Raw genomic sequence first — 17,791 nt, 5'->3', positions numbered from 1 at the left:
TCAAATACATCTCCTACAAAGCTCTATGGGAAGTGCGTATCCGGCTCTGTCCTAGGTCAGATATACCTCCCACAATGCTATATGAAAAGGGTGTAACCAAGACTCTCAGAACAGGCCTCGCACTCCAGCAAAAAAGAACTGGGTAGAGATACCAAAAAGATAGAACGTAGGATGTTGGCACTAGATGCTGGACTTGGCAGTCTACTGGAGAAACTGGTGACTCACTGCGCCTCTGGAATAAAAGTGCAATAGTTTGGCAGGAAGACAAAAGTTTCCAGGGCACCAGATGAGTTGGTCAGCATAAAAACCAATGTATTTTATCTCTGGTCAAACAAAGATACAAACAAGATGTATGCGTCTGACAGCCGTTTCGCTAGTGTCACTCGCTTCCTCAGAGAGCAATCACTTAATTGGTGTCTGAAGAAGCGAGCGACGCTCGCGAAACGGCTGTCAGACTGCATACACCTTGTTTGTATCTTTGTTTGACCAGAGATGAAATACATTGGTGTTTATGCTGACCAACTCATCTGGTGCCCTGGAAACTTTTGTCTTCCTGCCGAGGAGCTGGGTAGGTGCCACATGACCATAACACATTTTGAGAAGGGGTGGATTGGTTTTCGTTTTCCAAATCATGGAGACCGATTAAAGTCAAGCCAATACACTGGGGATGAGCAGTTAATTCTACTGACAAGGTCATTTCCATTGAATAAGAACAATAGAATCTTTGCTAGCAAAATAAAGGCGCTAGATTATCCACTTCAGTGCCAGGGGGGGGGGGGGGGGTTGCCTGATCGGTGCTGCGTGGGCTCTCCAGCCCGCAGCACCGATCAGCTGGCAGCCAGGGCGATCAGACTTCCCCCCTTTTTTCCCCACTAGGGGGATGTCCTGCTGGGGGGGTCTGATCGCCGCCGGCTGCATGCGCTTGCGGGGGGGGCTCTTCAAAGCCCCCCTCCGCAGCGCTCCCTGGCCTCCTTCCCCATCCCTCCCTCTCCCTCCCTCTGTGAGCGGCGCAGGACGGAACTCCGTCCTGCGCCGGATAGGATAGGCTTCAGCCTATCAGGTGCCGGCGGTCCCCGGCCAATCAGAGGCCGGGGATCGCCGATCTCTGCCACGGCGCTGCTGCGCAGCAGCGCCGTTTACATGTAAACACCGGGGAAGATCTTCCCCGTGTGTTTACATTTACCCTGCGAGCTGCGATCGGCGGCTCGCAGGGTGTTCACGGAGACACGCTCCGTGAACTGACATGGAACGGCCGCTCATACGAGCGGCCGTTTCCATGGCATCCACTTCAGGATTCAGGGGCGTAGTTAAGCGTACGCCGAATCCTGAAGTGGTTAAGATCAATAAGCAGTCAGCTGTATTAGTGCATGTTTTGTGGAAATGCACAGAGGTAGTTAATCAGCTCTGCTGAGACACTAATTACCTCACCTGTGAATGTTTGTGGTTTTCTGCAAAACATGCACTGTTGGTGATACTTGAGGACAGGGTTGAAAAGCCCCGTATTAGAGGACACATGAAGTGAAAGGGATATGGAGGCTACCATATTTACTTCCTTTTAAACAATACCAGCTGTCTGGCTGTGCTGCTGATCTTTCATGCATCAGTAGTGTCTGTATCATCCGCCTGAAACAAGCATGCAGCAAATGCAGTCAAATGTGAGTAAAAGTCTGATCTGCATGCTTGTACAGGGTCTATGGCTAAAGCAGGGCTGTGGAGTTGGTACAAAAATCACCCAATTCCAACTCCTCAGTTTATGAAATTCACTGACTCCAGGTAACTAAAATCTTCAACTCCGACTCCTTAGTCTAATACTTACCAGGGCTGTAGAGTTGGTACAAAAATCATCGACTCCTCAGTTTATTATAGAGAACCCGAGGTGGCTTGTAAGAATCCTATTAGCACACAGAGGCTGGGTCTGCATATAATGCCCAGCCTCTGTTGCTATACTGTTTTCCCCCCAGGCCCCCCCCCCCCCCCCCCGCGCTCTGCTGTCCCCCATAAATCAAACGTCGTGCTAGCGACATCGTTAGCAGGCTGTTTACATCTGCACTGTCACTTTCGCCTCTCCCCACCTCCTCTCTGTCGCCGCTGCCCACCTGCGTTCCTTCCCTCTTCGCTGATTGGAGGGAAGAGACGCAGGCGGGGAGCGGCGATATAGAGGAGGTGGGGGAGTGGCGAAAGTGACAGTGCAGAAGTAAACAGCCTGCTATCGACACGCTGCGTGTCACTAGCACTGCGTTCGATTTATGGGGGACAACAGAGCGCAGGGGGGGGGGGGGGCCTGGGGGGAAACTGTATAGCAACAGAGGCTGGGCATTACATGCAGACCCAGCCTCTGTGTGCTAATAGGATTCTTACAAGCCACCTCGGGTTCTCTATAAACAACAGACTAAGACTCTGGGTACGCAAAATTGCTCCAACTCCTCGATTCTGACTCCGTAGTCTAATTTTTAGCATGGCTGTGGAGTTAGTAAAAAAAAAAAAATCTGCTCAGTTTATGAAACTCCGACTCCAGGTATCCAAAATTTCTCAGACTCCACAGCCCCGACTAAAAGTATTAAGAGTCAGGCTAGCCAGACTACTTGTTGTAAAGTGGCAAATGCGCTCCGCTTTCAGGAGATTACAACAATCTGCAAAGTTCAGATCAAATGCGCATGTCAGATTATCAGTCCACATGTGCTGTATAGCGTCTCTTCCTGCTCTGCCTGTAGCTCCAGGCACAGCAGGAAGAGACGCTATACAGACGCTATACAGCACATGTGGACAGATAATCTGATATGCGCATTTGATCTGAACAATTTGTTAATGCACTACTTTATATTTTTTTTATGTATTAAATGGTTTTAAGCTATGTTGGACTTGTTTGGAGCATTTTATTAAGCAAAGAAGTCAGGCAGCCATCGCCCACCGGAGTATCGATAAGTGATATCTGCTGGTCTGTGAGGGGTCAGCTTCAGTTCTGGTGAGCACATTGTTGTGCATGCATCCACGAGGTGGTGTAGGTGTGGGCACTACACACTGTAGTTAAGTATAGTGCGATATTGGAAACATAAAAGAAGTGTTTACACTATGTATATGTTTCTTTGATCTTTATTGCGAGATGCTGAGAGTGGAAGACATTCTGGAGTAAGATGCTGCCGATCAATTTGAGTGCTACTTGCTGTCTGTAATTGGTCAGCAAATAAATCTGGTGAATGTACACTTTTTCCTAAGGTGACGGAGGAGTGTTGGCAGGTTTGGAGTGGCACAAGCACGGGAATTTTTGGTGGTTGCATACAAAAACGTTGAAGTGATAGCAGGACTTCACTACACATATATATTTTTTCTCTTCTTTCTATTCTCTCTATATGCGAGGTCCATTTATTCTGGAGAAAGAAGCGGAGAATATAAGAGTCGACAGAGACTATTTGGTTGTATGAACTGATTGGAGGTTTACTTCATTTTTATGCTGTAGAGCGCTTATGCAGTTTATATAATTATAGCCAGACTACTTGCATTGTTTAAAAGGAAATAAATATGGCAGCCATATTCCTCTCATATCAGTTTTCCTTTAAGAAAGAAGCGCAATGTGCAGGCGGGGTTCCCACAATGACTCTTTGGGAATGCACTAAGGGCCCGTTTTCCACTGTTACAGAAATCGGGCCGAATCCGCAGAGTTTTCCTGCAAGCAAATCGTGTGGGAAAACTCTGCCCTAGGGGAATAATGCTGCCGCCGTCTGAGTTGCGTGCCTTAGCGATTCGGCAGACATTGCAGCATTTTTGGGATCCTAGGAAGTGCTGCCGCACTGTGGCTAGTGGAAATGGGCCCTCAGTGATTCCCAGTTTTCACTATTTTCCAGACAATGGCTGTAGTAATCTTCAATAAATACCTGTTATTGCGGAACAGGAGAGGAAATGCAGTGAGTGTGAACTTCTGCTCTCTGGCAGATCATATCCCACATTACTTCCGACATTGTGAGGGAGGCAGGGGAAAAATACCCTTGTCCCAATGTTAAAGAGAACCTGAAGCGAGAGGGATATGGAAGTTGAAGGGTTTCCTTTTAAATAATGAAAGTTGCCTGGCTGCCCTGCTGATCCTCTGCCTCTAATACGTTTAGCCATAAACCCTGAACAAGCATGCAGATCAGATGCTTCTGAAGCCTGACTAGATCATTCACATGCTTGTTTTAGGTGTGTGACCGTGATACTACTGCAGCCAAAGAGATCATCAGGACTGCCAGGCAACTGGTATTGTTTAAAAGAAAATAAATATGGCACCTTACATAGCCCTCTTAGCTCAGGTTCCCCTAAAAATCCATGGTAGAATATATTTTCCAAATGCTGCCTGATAAGACAATAGTAAATGTCCCTCAGAGGCTGTAAACTTTATGACAGAATGTCAACTTCCTGTACTTTACAGCTATTGCTTTATCTAATAAGACAACCAAATCTGTCTGCAATACTTACTAGTCAAGTCATCCAGAAGCTGGCATCTCAAATCAAAATATTCAGTGCACTGGGCTAACAATCTAAAGTAGAAGAAAAAATAAATAAATAAATAAAGTCCTTACACTAAACACCATGCACACGCTCGAGATAAATGTCTGAAATATTTTTTTAATCATCAGTCTAGGTAACACTTTAGTCCCATTCATTGTGCAAATGATCTGGTAGGCTCTCTGCTGTCCTGTCCTATGGAGCTGAATAATCTCTAACTTAAAAAGTGTACCTGAGGCGACATTGAACAGGATGAGATAAACGTGTATGTATAGTACAAAAGATATCAATAACCATGCTGTTTTACATGTTTTATTTTGCTGCCTGAAAGATTTAATTCCTAGGCATGGAAGTGACAGCTTCTGTCTTGTCCATAGCTTGTTGGGAATATAGTAAGCATCACTGATAAGCAAATTACAGCCATACATTTTTTTCCTGGCAGAATACAACTTCTGAGGACAGGTGAGAGTTAGGACAAGATCAATAGTTTATGTATTTTCACTCTGGGATACTTAACAGACAGCTACTGATTAGTGACAGTAAAATATTCAACCTACTTTGTTAATGTTTAAATATAAAAGAAAACCATGGGATACTTTAAAAAGTCCTTTTTAGGAGTAGGGGGATAAATGTAATTGTTTATCTCATCAGTTTATTTTTACCTCTGGTTCACTTTAAGGTAGCCACACACCATACAACCTTGAATGCATAATCTTACCACATTTCCTTACAGGGAACCAGAGAGGAACGGTAATAAAAAATAGAACAAGCTTTTATACATACCTGGGGCTTCTTCCAGCCCCATAAGCCTGGATCGCTCCCACGCCGCCATCCTCCGCTTCCTGTATCGGCGGTACCGGGTCCCGTCACTTCCGGCGGACGCGGCCAATTGTCCGCATCACAGGGGCTCCCTCCATACCCGTACGCATGAGGCTGCGCAGTAGGCAGCCTCATGCGTACGTATACGGAGGGAGCCCCGTGTGATGTGGACAATTGGCCACGTCTGCCGGCCGACTCGCGGCAATGATGGGACCCGGTACCGGCGGATCCAGGCAGCAGAGGACGGCGGCGTGGGAGCGATCCGTGCCTATGGGGCTGGAGGAAGCCCCAGGTATGTATACAAGCCTTCCCCCAACGTCTCTGGTTCCCTTTAAAGCGCGATTGTCACCAAAGAGAAGAAAATAAAAGTAAAGGGCAGAAATGACATCAGGATTTAGCCTCAACTGTGGGCAAAAGAAATGGTTCCCACCAGGAACAGAATTCTCTTAATTTACTATAGAACATTGACTGAAATCAAAATGTGGACAGTATAATACATGTGTTATGTAAGTAGATCAAGTATTTATCTACTTATATATGTGTTTTTTTTCCCTGGCATAGTATGGCTAATCCTATTGCTTTAAGTTGGCCATACATTAGGTCATTTTGTGGGTCATTTAACATTTCGATTCTATAAATTCATCAAATTATAGGAAAATCGGTACTGCAACATGTCTGTTGGATCAAGGTTTCTATCCATTTCGGGCCAAAATTGGTTGAAAGAGTGGGTCTGCGGCAGTAACGGTGTTCGATATCGTGATGCCACGTGGTACAGGTGCTGGCAGTAAAGGCAGACACAGCTTTGATGGCAGAAGACAGAAAATGAGCAGGTAGAGGGGTAAGATTTTTACAGCAGAGGTGCTAGGTCGATTTCACACCAAGCATTGCTTTTTAGTAGGAGGGCTTTTCAGTCTCTTTTAGCTCCCTTGTACATTCCTAGTGGTTTGGGTCACCCTGATCTGCTTGGTTACTAAGCTGAAAAACATCGGAAATAGGTCTAGGGTAAGACAACAGATCCCATTCTGATCAGATTCGACAAGAGAGATCTATCTTATGGTCGATCTGCCCATACATCACCTGATGTAAGGGCACCGTTAGTATAAGGGCCAACAGACTGAAAATGCTTAGAATGGATTGTTTAGGAATACTCTCATACCACATGAAAATGGTTAGATTGTATGGCCAACTTAAGTGGATCAATGAAAGGAGTCAGTACATTAGATTTACAACAAAAAAAAACATCAATCATTTATAGACGAAGATCTAGCTAGTGTGTGTAGTAACTAAAACTTTTATACATGCGTTCAGAAGGCAGGTTGGTGACACACAAGCAACAAAATGCAACAATTTTATCATTGTTTGTGGAATTGCTGGAGGTCTCCTCTGACTTCATCTTGCAAAATATATGACAGAAGTGAGAGAAAATCTAGGAAACAAAAACTTTTTTTTTTTTTAAGGCCAAGTTTCCACTATTGTGACTTCTGTGTTTTCCCACATGCGAATTTGGAGGCAATATTACTGTCCACTGTAATCAATTTGCATCTGGGGAAATAATCAAAGTGCCTGTTGCATTTTCTCATATCACCCATGTGAATCCCCATAGCGGTGCATGGCACAACTAGAGGTAATCAGATGCGAATTTGAATCAGCACGGGTGCCGCATTTGTTTCGAATACAGAAGCAGCACTCTAAAGGAAACGTAGCCTAACGTTCTACTTTAGCTCTGAGGGCAAAAAAAGTTCTGCAGGCCAAATAGTAGCATTGCCAAGTTTTGTCAGTGTCACATGGAAATACAGTAAGAGACACACTGTGTCCTACCTCTGGTTGATGCCTCTCATGATACTGGTCGGGGACCAAAGTGGTAGCTGTGCAGACAGTACGATCCCCAGCAGGAACAGGTTGGGTTTCTGAACATCAGGGTAGGCAGAAGTGTCTGTCTGGGTCAGTGTATACAGCTGGTCACAGGCAACATGGCGGATCTACAGCACAAGAGTTGCAACATTATTACTGTCCACTGCATACATGTAATAAGCCCAATGTAAAGAGACCTTCACACACTGTACACATCTCACCTCTGCACTTGGGGAGCCCAGGAGAATATCAATAATGAAATCTGCTACAGAAGGCAGATTATAGAACGATCCTGCAAAAACAAAAAACCCTTAGCTTAGACCTTAAAGAGAACCTGTACTGACTAAAATTATTTAAAATAAACACATGAGGTAACTTCAAATGAACATTACATAGTTACCTCGCCGGCAGTTCCTCTCAGAAGCTCATCATTTTCTTCTTACACTGATCCCTTCCAGTTCTGACAACATTTTGTCAGAACTGAAATATATCAGTTGCTGTCAGTTATATATCAGTTGCTGTCAGTTGCAGCTGAGAGGAGAACTGATGTGTCCATGTTTCCCTATGGCTCAAGTGGGCGATGTTACAGTTTAACAGTGTGCTGACCAGGAAGCTGTTATGTGGTAATGGCCATTTTCAAAATAGAGGAAGGAGAATTCCATTGATCACAGTGGACAAACAGGATGCAGTAGAGGAAAAATAGATTGAGGAGTAGACTACACAGGAGGTAAGTATGACCTGTGCATGTTTATTTTGACTTTTAATGTTCAGTTCAGGTTTTCTTTAAAGAGAACGAAAGAAGTCTCAGGTTTTATACTTACCTGGGGCTTCCTCCATGCCTTTGGAGGCTGCTCTGTCTCTCACCATCTGCCCAGGCCCCTCCTGTACTCTGGCCAAATCGCACATGTGCAGCCTAGCCAAGCGCGCTCCTATGGTCGGGAGCATTCTGCGCCTGGCCAAAGGAGCGTGACTGGGCAGCACATGCACGACAAAGTGTGGCTCGGCCAGAGCACCGTGCTGTCCAGTGGGAGAAATGGCGAGGGACCAAACGGCATCAAGTGAGCTGGAGGAAGCCCCAGGTAAGTATAACGCCTAAGACTTCTTTCATCTCAGGTACCCCTTTAAGATTACAAGAAACCTACTATAGAAACAAAGATTTCCTTTAATATGGCACAAATGTTATGGATTTGGTTTACAATGACAGTAGTGGGATTCACACCTAGCTGTTGGCTGCGTAGCTGCAGACACGTGACCAGGAGGGACAAGGCTTCTCCAGCAATAATGGCATCTTTGGTGGACACGGACTGCTGACGAACACAGATCCAAGCATGCAACGACGTGGCTTCCCCTTCACTCCCGGAGCTGCAATTACTTCCTAGAAATAGGAAAGTCTCAACTATTAACACCAATATAACAGCCTTCTACAAGTGATATATATCAGTGTTTAAAATAAAAAAAAAACTGAAAAAAGTCTGGCACCTGAGCTGCTGAGTCTGCCCCGGAGTCCAGCAGGCAATAAGCTATTGTTGCTTTCTTTAATGGGTTGGTTACTGCCGACAAGATCCAGCCGACCAGCTGCTGCTGCCCACGACAGCCTCATGAAACAAGCCACTGTACAAGTGAAATCAGTGACTTCCATCGTCTGGAAAAAGAGTAAGGAGACCATCAGATGGTCAGTTTATTAAAGTAAACCTATCACAGTACACAACTTTGCATTCGATGGTGTGGCTTTAGTGTCTTAATGACAACACACTTAAAGTGAACCTCCGGACTAAAGATCTACTCAGCAGCACTGAAAAGGCTTGGTGTTTCTTTAACAGTTTCACAGCATCAGAACTTTGTTTTTCTTACCAAAGCATAATTTTTAGCTGCATTTTAGCTAAGCTCCACCCATCAAAGATGGTGATGCTGTGCAGAGCATGATGGGATTTCCTATGTTGTTCACGTTGCCTAGCAACTGGGAGAGGTGCTCAGGACAAAGGACAGTTGGAACTGTGTCTCATTCTCCCTGTCACCTCTTTTCAACCAAAAAGATGGCTGCCACCATGAAATCAAACATTTGCCTGTTCTTTTAAAACAGTGTGGGTAAGAGATTATATTGCCTATTTCAATTAACATAACTAATGTAACTTAATGACAGTATGTTTGTTTACGCAAATTGCGCAAAAGGTGGATCAGCGCAACACCAGGCCGCCTCCGAATGGCCTCCAACAGGAAACGAACATCCTCCTCCAGTGGTAGACAGGTCATGTGTATGCTCGGTGTGTATTATATCCCACAAGTGGGGCTTGCACTCTTTTGCAGGTAGGCACTTGCCTGTTTTTAAGTAGCGCTGTTCATTTCCTTGCTAAGTATGTTTGTTTAGGCTGGAGTTTCTCTTTAAGATATCTTTGTTATACTTCTCATCCTTGCCCAATCATGCTGAGAGCCCCCAGTTCAAGAAAACATTAAATAGGCTTGGGATTTTCAAGCCTAGACCTCTCTACACAAGCATCAGTAAATGTACATCAGTAACGATCTTTCATTGTTTTGTGAACAGCAGAAAGGGCTGCGTAGAGTTCAACATCTGGATAGGATATGTGACCCTTCAAGTTACAGGACCCTGTCTGCTTTTCTCCTTGCTCTTTTATGGTGTGTATTAGGACACACACCCTCCATTACAGAAGGGGTGTATGGCCCAGACTGCTGCTCGATCTTACCCCGCAGTGATTTTTTGATAACGAACAGTTTAGGCTGCAACTTGCCCTCTTTCCTACAGTAGCCTATTTCGGGGAGGTGAGAAGGTAGGAACTGCCCCAAGCAGCCAAGCTCTTATTAGTGAGGAAAAATGAAATAAGTTGGCAACACTTGAAATTGTTGCTTACTCATTTCAATGTGACAGAAGCCCATTGCATCTTTGGACTAATCCCATTTATTGCACTTGCATTGTAATTCAATCACAGTGCATGAATTGTAATCCAGTTCCACTATTACTTTCGGTTACGGTGCAGCATTATTGTGAGAATTTGGGGAGTGTGAGTGGCAAAGTTCTGACCATGCCACGGCCACTTCACGTCGCTGTGGACTCTTACTCATGATGTGAGACCGGAACCCCACGTGAGCAAGTGTCCATAGCGACAGGAAACAGACGTTGCACATTCTGATCTGTGCCCCTCACACCCACCTCCTACAGAGGAACTGTTTAAAGGTGCCCATACACTTCTAAATTTTCCCATTAGATTCCCTGAAGTTTCGATACCTGAAAATCTCAGATCGATTGATTTTTACCAAAGGTGCATTAGTAGATGCAATGCTGTGGTTCAATTGATTTTCAATAGATTCCCTGCTGGAATCTATTGGAAAATGATGTGCTGTGTGTGGTAGTAATAGATACCTTCTGAACATTGGGTGGAACTCTATACAGTATGTGTATGGACAGCTTTACAACTGATACATGGTGAGCATCCTTTATACAATGAGCTCTGCTTTATATCATTTATATAGCGAAGCATCAAAAAAAAAAAAAAAAAAAAAAAAAGCTCTAAGAAACTGGGCATCACCTGGATGGCAACACGAGCAGCGGGAATGATCTCCTCCACCCTGATTGATGACCGGTCAGACACAGATAGTTGCCGGTAAGAGGACTTCTCTGGAGTGCCGCACAGAGACATCTGACGACTTGATTGGCGGCTGACATTACGGAAAGGCCTCGAGGACAGACCCTCAACGCCGTCTTTGGCCAGGTCTTCATCTAGCAAGGTGGGCATCGTCTGCCCCACCAGTAAAAACCTGAAAAGATGACAACTTATTTTAGTGTGTGGCAGATGAAGCCTGCTTATGAGCCATGATTGATACTCGGTAAAAAATACAGACCTGGCTAGCTGCAGACAGATGGAATAGACACCTTGTCTTGTCTCATAATCTACCTCTGATGGTATAGAGTCCCTCTGCATCACATTCACCACCAAACTGGGAAAAGGAACCAACTTTTTAAGAAAACATTTCTTCCACAATCAGATGGATACATTCTCTTAATATTTTATTTATGTGGGTGTAGTAAGTGAAGAAAACATACAATAAGAAGGCTTTGTCGTGGGCTGCTTGGATTAATTTTTAAAAATTATGAGTTGATCAAAAGTTTGCTGCAGTAGATTTCTTCTGTTTTCTATGGGTTTTTACCATTACACTTTATACTTGGAGTAAATGGAGCCTATGTTCTGCCTGCTTTTGTTATATTTCGTTCTAGTTCAGAAGTTAGGTATATTTAGTGTACCCTACTACCTACCCCTTAGGGCAGAGGTTCCCAACCGGTGTGCCGCGACACATTTATGTGTCGCGGCAGCACCAGCTATGTTTCGCCGCTCTCTGCTCCCCCTGCTCGTCTGGGCTCTCCCCTCCATAACATTGCGGCGGTGGCTGGCAGCGGCGGCGGTGGGCGGGACTTACCTCCTCCAGTGTACCGGCGAGTGGACGCTGTGCGTGCGTGCTTGCAGCTAGTCTGGTCTTCACTAGACCAGACTAGCTGCACGCATAGGCACAGCGTCCGTCCACTCGCCGAAACACTGGAGGTGGTAAGTCCCGCCCACCGCCGCCGCTGCCAGCCACCGCCGCCGCAATGTTATGGAGGGGAGAGCCAGGGAGAGGAGCCCCAAGGTGAGGGAAGTGGGGGGGAAACGTCCGCCCTTCCCCGCTGCTCTACCCAATGCTCCTCTCTGCTGCGCTGCTCCGCTCCAGCTGGGGGCCACTATACACCTGGCTGCATGTACTGGGGCCACTATACACCTGGCTGCATGTACTGGGGCCACTATACACCTGGCTGCATGTACTGGGGCCACTATACACCTGGCTGCATGTACTGGGGCCACTATACACCTGGCTGCATGTACTGGGGCCACTATACACCTGGCTGCATGTACTGGGGCCACTATACACCTGGCTGCATGTACTGGGGCCACTATACACCTGGCTGCATCTACTGGGGCCACTATACACCTGGCTGCATGTACTGGGGCCACTATACACCTGGCTGCATGTACTGGGGCCACTATACACCTGGCTGCATATACTGGGGCCACTATACACCTAGCTGCATATACTGGGGCCACTATACACCTGAGCACCCCTCATTGTGCCTGCAGCATCATCAGATTGTTACTGAGCCCCTCATTGTGCCTGCAGCATCAGCAGATTGTTACTGAGCCCCTCATTGTGCCTGCAGCATCAGAAGATTGTTACTGAGCCCCTCATTGTGCCTGCGGCATCAGCAGATTGTTACTGAGCCCCTCATTGTGCCTGCTGCATCAGCAGATTGTTACTGAGCCCCTCAGTGTGCCTGCAGCATCAGCAGATTGTTACTGAGCCCCTCATTGTGCCTGCAGCATCAGCAGATTGTTACTGAGCCCCTCATTGTGCCTGCAGCATCAGCAGATTTTCTGAGCCCCTCACTGTGCCTGCAGCATTAGAAGATTGTTACTGAGCCCCTCATTGTGCCTGCAGCATCATCAGATTGTTACTGAGCCCCTCATTGTGCCTGCAGCATCAGCAGATTGTTACTGAGCCCCTCATTGTGCCTGCAGCATCAGCAGATTTTCTGAGCCCCTCACTGTGCCTGCAGCATCAGAAGATTGTTACTGAGCCCCTCATTGTGCCTGCAGCATCATCAGATTGTTACTGAGCCCCTCATTGTGCCTGCTGCATCAGCAGATTGTTACTGAGCCCCTCATTGTGCCTGCTGCATCAGCAGATTGTTACTGAGCCCCTCATTGTGCCTGCAGCATCAGCAGATTTTCTGAGCCCCTCACTGTGCCTGCAGCATCAGAAGATTGTTACTGAGCCTCTCATTGTGCCTGCAGCATCAGCAGATTGTTACTGAGCCCCTCAGTGTGCCTGCAGCATCAGCATATTGTTACTGAGCCTCTCATTGTGCCTGCAGCATCAGCAGATTGTTACTGAGCCCCTCATTGTGCCTGCAGCATCAGAAGATTGTTACTGAGCCCCTCATTGTGCCTGCAGCATCAGCAGATTGTTAATGAGCCCCTCATTGTGCCTGCTGCATCAGCAGATTGTTACTGAGCCCCTCAGTGTGCCTGCAGCATCAGCATATTGTTACTGAGCCTCTCATTGTGCCTGCAGCATCAGCAGATTGTTACTGAGCCCCTCACTGTGCCTGCAGCATCAGCAGATTGTTACTGAGCCCCTCATTGTGCCTGCAGCATCAGCAGATTGTTACTGAATCTTTTCTATCATACGGGACGTGTCATGTATATCTGAATGTTTGGCATGATGTGATGTGTCACGGATATCTGAATGTTTAAAGGTTGGGAACCACTGCCTTAGGGTTTGGTGCTCTAATACTTCTCTTCCCATGCCTTTCCTAAAGCAGTGGCTGGATAGTGTACTGGATAAGGGCTCTGCCTCTGAGAGCACCTATTTAGTAAGGGGTTCTTGGGCAAGACTCTACTGCCAATAGAGTGCACCATAGTGGCTGCAGCTCTGGCTGCTTAATGAGTCCACCAGGAGAAAAGTGCAAAATAATTTTTCTGTATCTGTCCATTAAAGAGAACCCGAGGTGTGTTTAAAGAATGTTATCTGCATACAGAGGCTGGATCTGCCTATACAGCCCAGCCTCTGTTGCTATCCCAAACCCCACTTAGGTCCCCCTGCACTCTGCAATCCCTCATAAATCACAGCCATGCTGTAAGGCTGTGTTTACATCAGTAGTGTCAGTCTCAGCTGCTCCCCCGCGCCTCCTGCATAGCTCCGGTCCCTGCCCCCGTCCCTTCCCTCCAATCAGCAGGGAGGGAAAGGATGCAGGCGGGGACTGGAGTTCTGCAGGAGGCGGGGAGAGCAGCAGACTGACACTACAGAGATAAACACAGCCAGCTCTGACAAGCTGTTTGTCAGCAGCGTGGCTGTGATTTATGAGGGATTGCAGAGAGCAGGGGGACCTTAGTGGGGTTTGGGATAGCAACAGAGGCTGGGCTGTATAGGCAGATCCAGCCTCTGTATGCAGATAATATTCTTCAAACCCACCTCGGGTTCTCTTTAAGACTGTACTCTTATTTTAATGTTCCATTACTACAAGTTCAAGACCTTGCTATCAGATGTACGTTTTCTCCACGTACAATACAACTATACTTGTTTTTTATGTTTTTTTTTTACTTATTTACTATTTATAAAGTGCCATCGAGACGATGGCACTTTATAGAGTATATTTGTCTTGTCACTTAGCTGTCCCTCAGAGGGGCTCACAATTTAATCCCTACCATCGTCATATGTCCATCATAGTTTAGGGCCATTTTTTAGGGGAAAGCCAATTAACTTATCGGTATGTTTTTGAGATGTGGGAGGAAACCAGAGTGCCCAGAGGAAACTCATGCAGGCACAGGGAGAACATACAAACTCTGTGCAGGTAGTGCCCTGGCTGTAACCTGAACTGGGAATCCAGCGCTGCAAGGTCAGAGTGTTATACACTATGCTACAGTGTTGCCCAATCAATCAATACCTGATTGTTATTGTGTTGTGTTTATTCTTGTTGAAAATGTTCAATAAAGGATTTAACGAGAAATACAGGAATGGCTGACCTCAGACCTCCAGCTTTTAAGAAGTTTTCACAAAAAGACTTGGCGCAGTTTCGTGCCATCTCATCATCAGCAGTTGGCATTAGCTTAGAGCTGAGAACCTGAATGAAGAATAGACAGAACATTAGACTCAACATCCCACAGGCCCCTTCCTACAGACAGAATGTATATATATAAAAAAAAAAAATTAAAAAAGACTGTTCATGCCTAAGCATGCCCCCCTTTAAATAAAACCTGTAACTAAAAAAAAAGTTCCCCTGGTGGGTACTCATCTCAGGTGGGGGAAGCTTCCGGATCCGATCGAGGCTTCCCCCGTCCTCCTGTGTCCCACACGGTGGTCTCGCTGTGCCCCTTCGGACAGCGGGGATGTAAATATTTACCTTCCCGGCTACAGCGCAGGCGCAATATCGGCTCTCCGCTCGGAGATAGGCGGAAATAGCCGATCGCTGTCGGTAAGCTCTACTGTGCAGGCGCAAGTCTCCTGCGCCTGCGGAGTAGAGCGGACCCGACAGATCGGCTATTTCCGCCTATCTTCGTGCTGAGATACACAACAGCGCCCCCGCTGGAGCCAGGGAAGATAAATAAATCGGCGCTATTCGGGCAGGATTCCAGGACACTTCAGGGGAGCCAGCGCTGGATTGCCTGCAGTTACAGGGATGGGGGAAGCCTCATTGGGACCCTAAAGCTTCCCCCTCCCGAAGTAAGCACCCCCCAGGGGATTTTTTTTGTTACAGAATCTCTTTAAAGCATGCAAAAATGTCCCCTCATCCTTCATAAAAATGTGAATTGACGTATATTCCGGCGTATAAGACGACCCCCCAACTTTTCCTGTTAAAATATAGAGTTTGGGATATACTTGCCATATAAGACTACCCCTCTTCCAACGCACACCAAATGAAAATAAAAAAAACATCATATACTGGTGCTATGTATGAACAGATACTGGTGCTGTACTGTGTGTGGTACCCAGTGTATAACAGTATATAGGCGATTGATTGGTTGGATTGGGCAACTCTGCCTCTCCCTAAGTAGATTGGTCAGCTCTCCCTGTCTACCTATTTATCAGAGCGATATGGAAGAATAGATCGCGCTGTGCCCATAAAACATGCCTTTTTCACCCTCCTGACCCACCCTTGTATCCTATTTACCTCCTTATCTGCCTCTCAGATCTCGCACATGTGCGCCTGCGCCACTTCACTACAGTCTTCTGCAGCGAGATCTGAGAGGCGGTAACAGGATAGGGCGTATCACCCGGCATCAATGACACCCGGCGTATAAGACGACCCTTGACTTTTCTGAAGATTTTCAAGGGATAAACAGTCTTATACGCCAGTAATACTCGAGCATTGGCTAAATGACACAGAAGTACTAAATGTCAATTAGCAGCCTGGTTACAGTGCTTTAAATGGGAAATATTACCACAGTTGGCTTTCAGGTTTCCCTTCTAAGTAATACTGAAAGGGCCAGAGTTTTAAGGTATACAGTTGATCATAAGATTACCTCCAAGTTGTAGAGAACACGGAAAGTGGACATGCCAGGTGCAGAGGATCGGAAGAGGCTCTCCAGGATGGAGCTGGCACTTGGTTGCTGCTGGTGATGTTGCTTGGAGGACAGAGAGGGAGACTTTGAAGACTGGGTGTCGGGTAGTAATGTCTTCTGAAAGGAATAAATGCACACATTGGCTGGAAGAAGAGAGTAAATCATGGGGGGAGCACACTATGACTAGCGATATTCGTGTCTAGGAGAACTCAATGAGAAGCATGTGATCAGTTTGATCAGGAGATAGATATACAAGTTTCTGATTTGCTAGTCATGATCATGTGCTAAAGCAGGATGTGATCAAAGCCAATAAGAGCTTTGCAAATCTATCAGCTGATCAAACAAATCACATGCTTGTCCATGAATTCTCCTAGACATGACATCACTAACTATGACAAGGATTAATTTTAGGAGGATTTGATATATATTTTTTTTTTCTAAAATGTTTTATTGATGCATCATATTAACAGTACAAGAATTAATCACCATTGATTAATAATAAGTTGCATCCAAATATCTAAATAAACTAAGTAATCAAAACAAAATAACCAGTTTGATGAGATGTATCTATCTATACACCATATAAAAAGAATCATATGTCTCCACTTTTTTTTAACCAAGTCTGCCTGAATTCCAATGCCTGATTATTACTGTGTATACTCGCATTTAAGTCAACCCGCGTATAAGTCGAGGTACCCACTTTTCTCTCAGTAACCAAGAAAAAGTGATTGACTCGCGTATACGCCCCCTCTCCAGTATAGAGCCCTCCACAGTAGCCAGATGTGCCCCCAGTACAAGTCAGCACCCCTCCCAATAACCAGATGTGCCACAAGGATGATACAGCAGTGTCTCAAGATATCACTAGATGTGTCAGACAGCGATTGCCACACAGGAAGAACACTTGATCATTGCGCCACCGACACGATGCTTGCACGCTCCGCTCCACAAGCCAGGGGACACATATTAGCTTGAGCAGCATACCTTGCACACCATGTTGCAGGGGATGAGGGGCACGGACACAGCAGGGAGACAGCTGGCAAGAGCAGGTTCACAAGTGCACGATCCTTACGCTCCTCTGCCAGTAACAAAACTTGCTCCACCATCTATTCTTCTCCACTGACTCACTTATAAGTCGAATGGGTAATTTTTCAGCACATTTTTATGCTGAATAATTAGGCTTATACGCGAGTATGTACAGTAATTCCAAACAGACTCTTCCAGAAGTCTGTAAGGAATTGAAGCTGCACTATAGATCTCTCTCCCCCATCTGTTTGTGCATGACCAGCTACAGAAAACCATTATTTTACCTTTCTCCCCAGGGAGTCCAGCTGATCCAGTGCCTCCTGCACAGCAGGATCTGTCGGGATCAGGAGCAAAAGTTTCCGAACTCTCACTGTAATTCTGAAAAGGAAAGAAAAAAAAAGTAAATAAAACGAACCCCTGAATAAAGTGCAGAAGGATTGGAATATCTCAAGGGCATTTATTGCATCGAGTCTCTACCAGAGAGAATTGCTCCCCATTTCCTGTCTTGCAACTAGACAAAGAAA

The 17,791-nt window shown here is 45.9% G+C and overlaps 1 protein-coding gene across 3 annotated transcripts in view; it reads right to left on the bottom strand.

The window, feature by feature from the left end:
* USP24 (ubiquitin specific peptidase 24) overlaps nucleotides 1-17,791 on the bottom strand; it is a 273,414-nt gene that overhangs the window by 59,078 nt on the left and 196,545 nt on the right. For 2 of the 3 annotated variants that reach the window (XM_068239420.1, XM_068239421.1), the window contains exons 29-38: nucleotides 17,552-17,645; nucleotides 16,206-16,361; nucleotides 14,709-14,806; nucleotides 10,999-11,094; nucleotides 10,686-10,914; nucleotides 8,626-8,788; nucleotides 8,366-8,521; nucleotides 7,368-7,438; nucleotides 7,114-7,274; nucleotides 4,447-4,508 (exon numbers count right to left, since the gene is read on the bottom strand). In XM_068239420.1, the coding sequence (XP_068095521.1) occupies nucleotides 4,447-4,508; nucleotides 7,114-7,274; nucleotides 7,368-7,438; nucleotides 8,366-8,521; nucleotides 8,626-8,788; nucleotides 10,686-10,914; nucleotides 10,999-11,094; nucleotides 14,709-14,806; nucleotides 16,206-16,361; nucleotides 17,552-17,645 (1,286 nt within the window). The remainder of the gene's footprint in view (nucleotides 1-4,446; nucleotides 4,509-7,113; nucleotides 7,275-7,367; nucleotides 7,439-8,365; nucleotides 8,522-8,625; nucleotides 8,789-10,685; nucleotides 10,915-10,998; nucleotides 11,095-14,708; nucleotides 14,807-16,205; nucleotides 16,362-17,551; nucleotides 17,646-17,791) is intronic. The other variant, XM_068239422.1, reaches the window with a different exon arrangement.

The sequence above is a fragment of the Hyperolius riggenbachi genome, chromosome 6, assembly GCF_040937935.1.
Source record: "Hyperolius riggenbachi isolate aHypRig1 chromosome 6, aHypRig1.pri, whole genome shotgun sequence".
Taxonomy (NCBI): Eukaryota; Metazoa; Chordata; class Amphibia; order Anura; family Hyperoliidae; genus Hyperolius; species Hyperolius riggenbachi.
The sequence above is the reverse complement of the archived record's forward strand: the minus strand, read 5'-3'. Positions and strand labels throughout refer to the sequence as shown.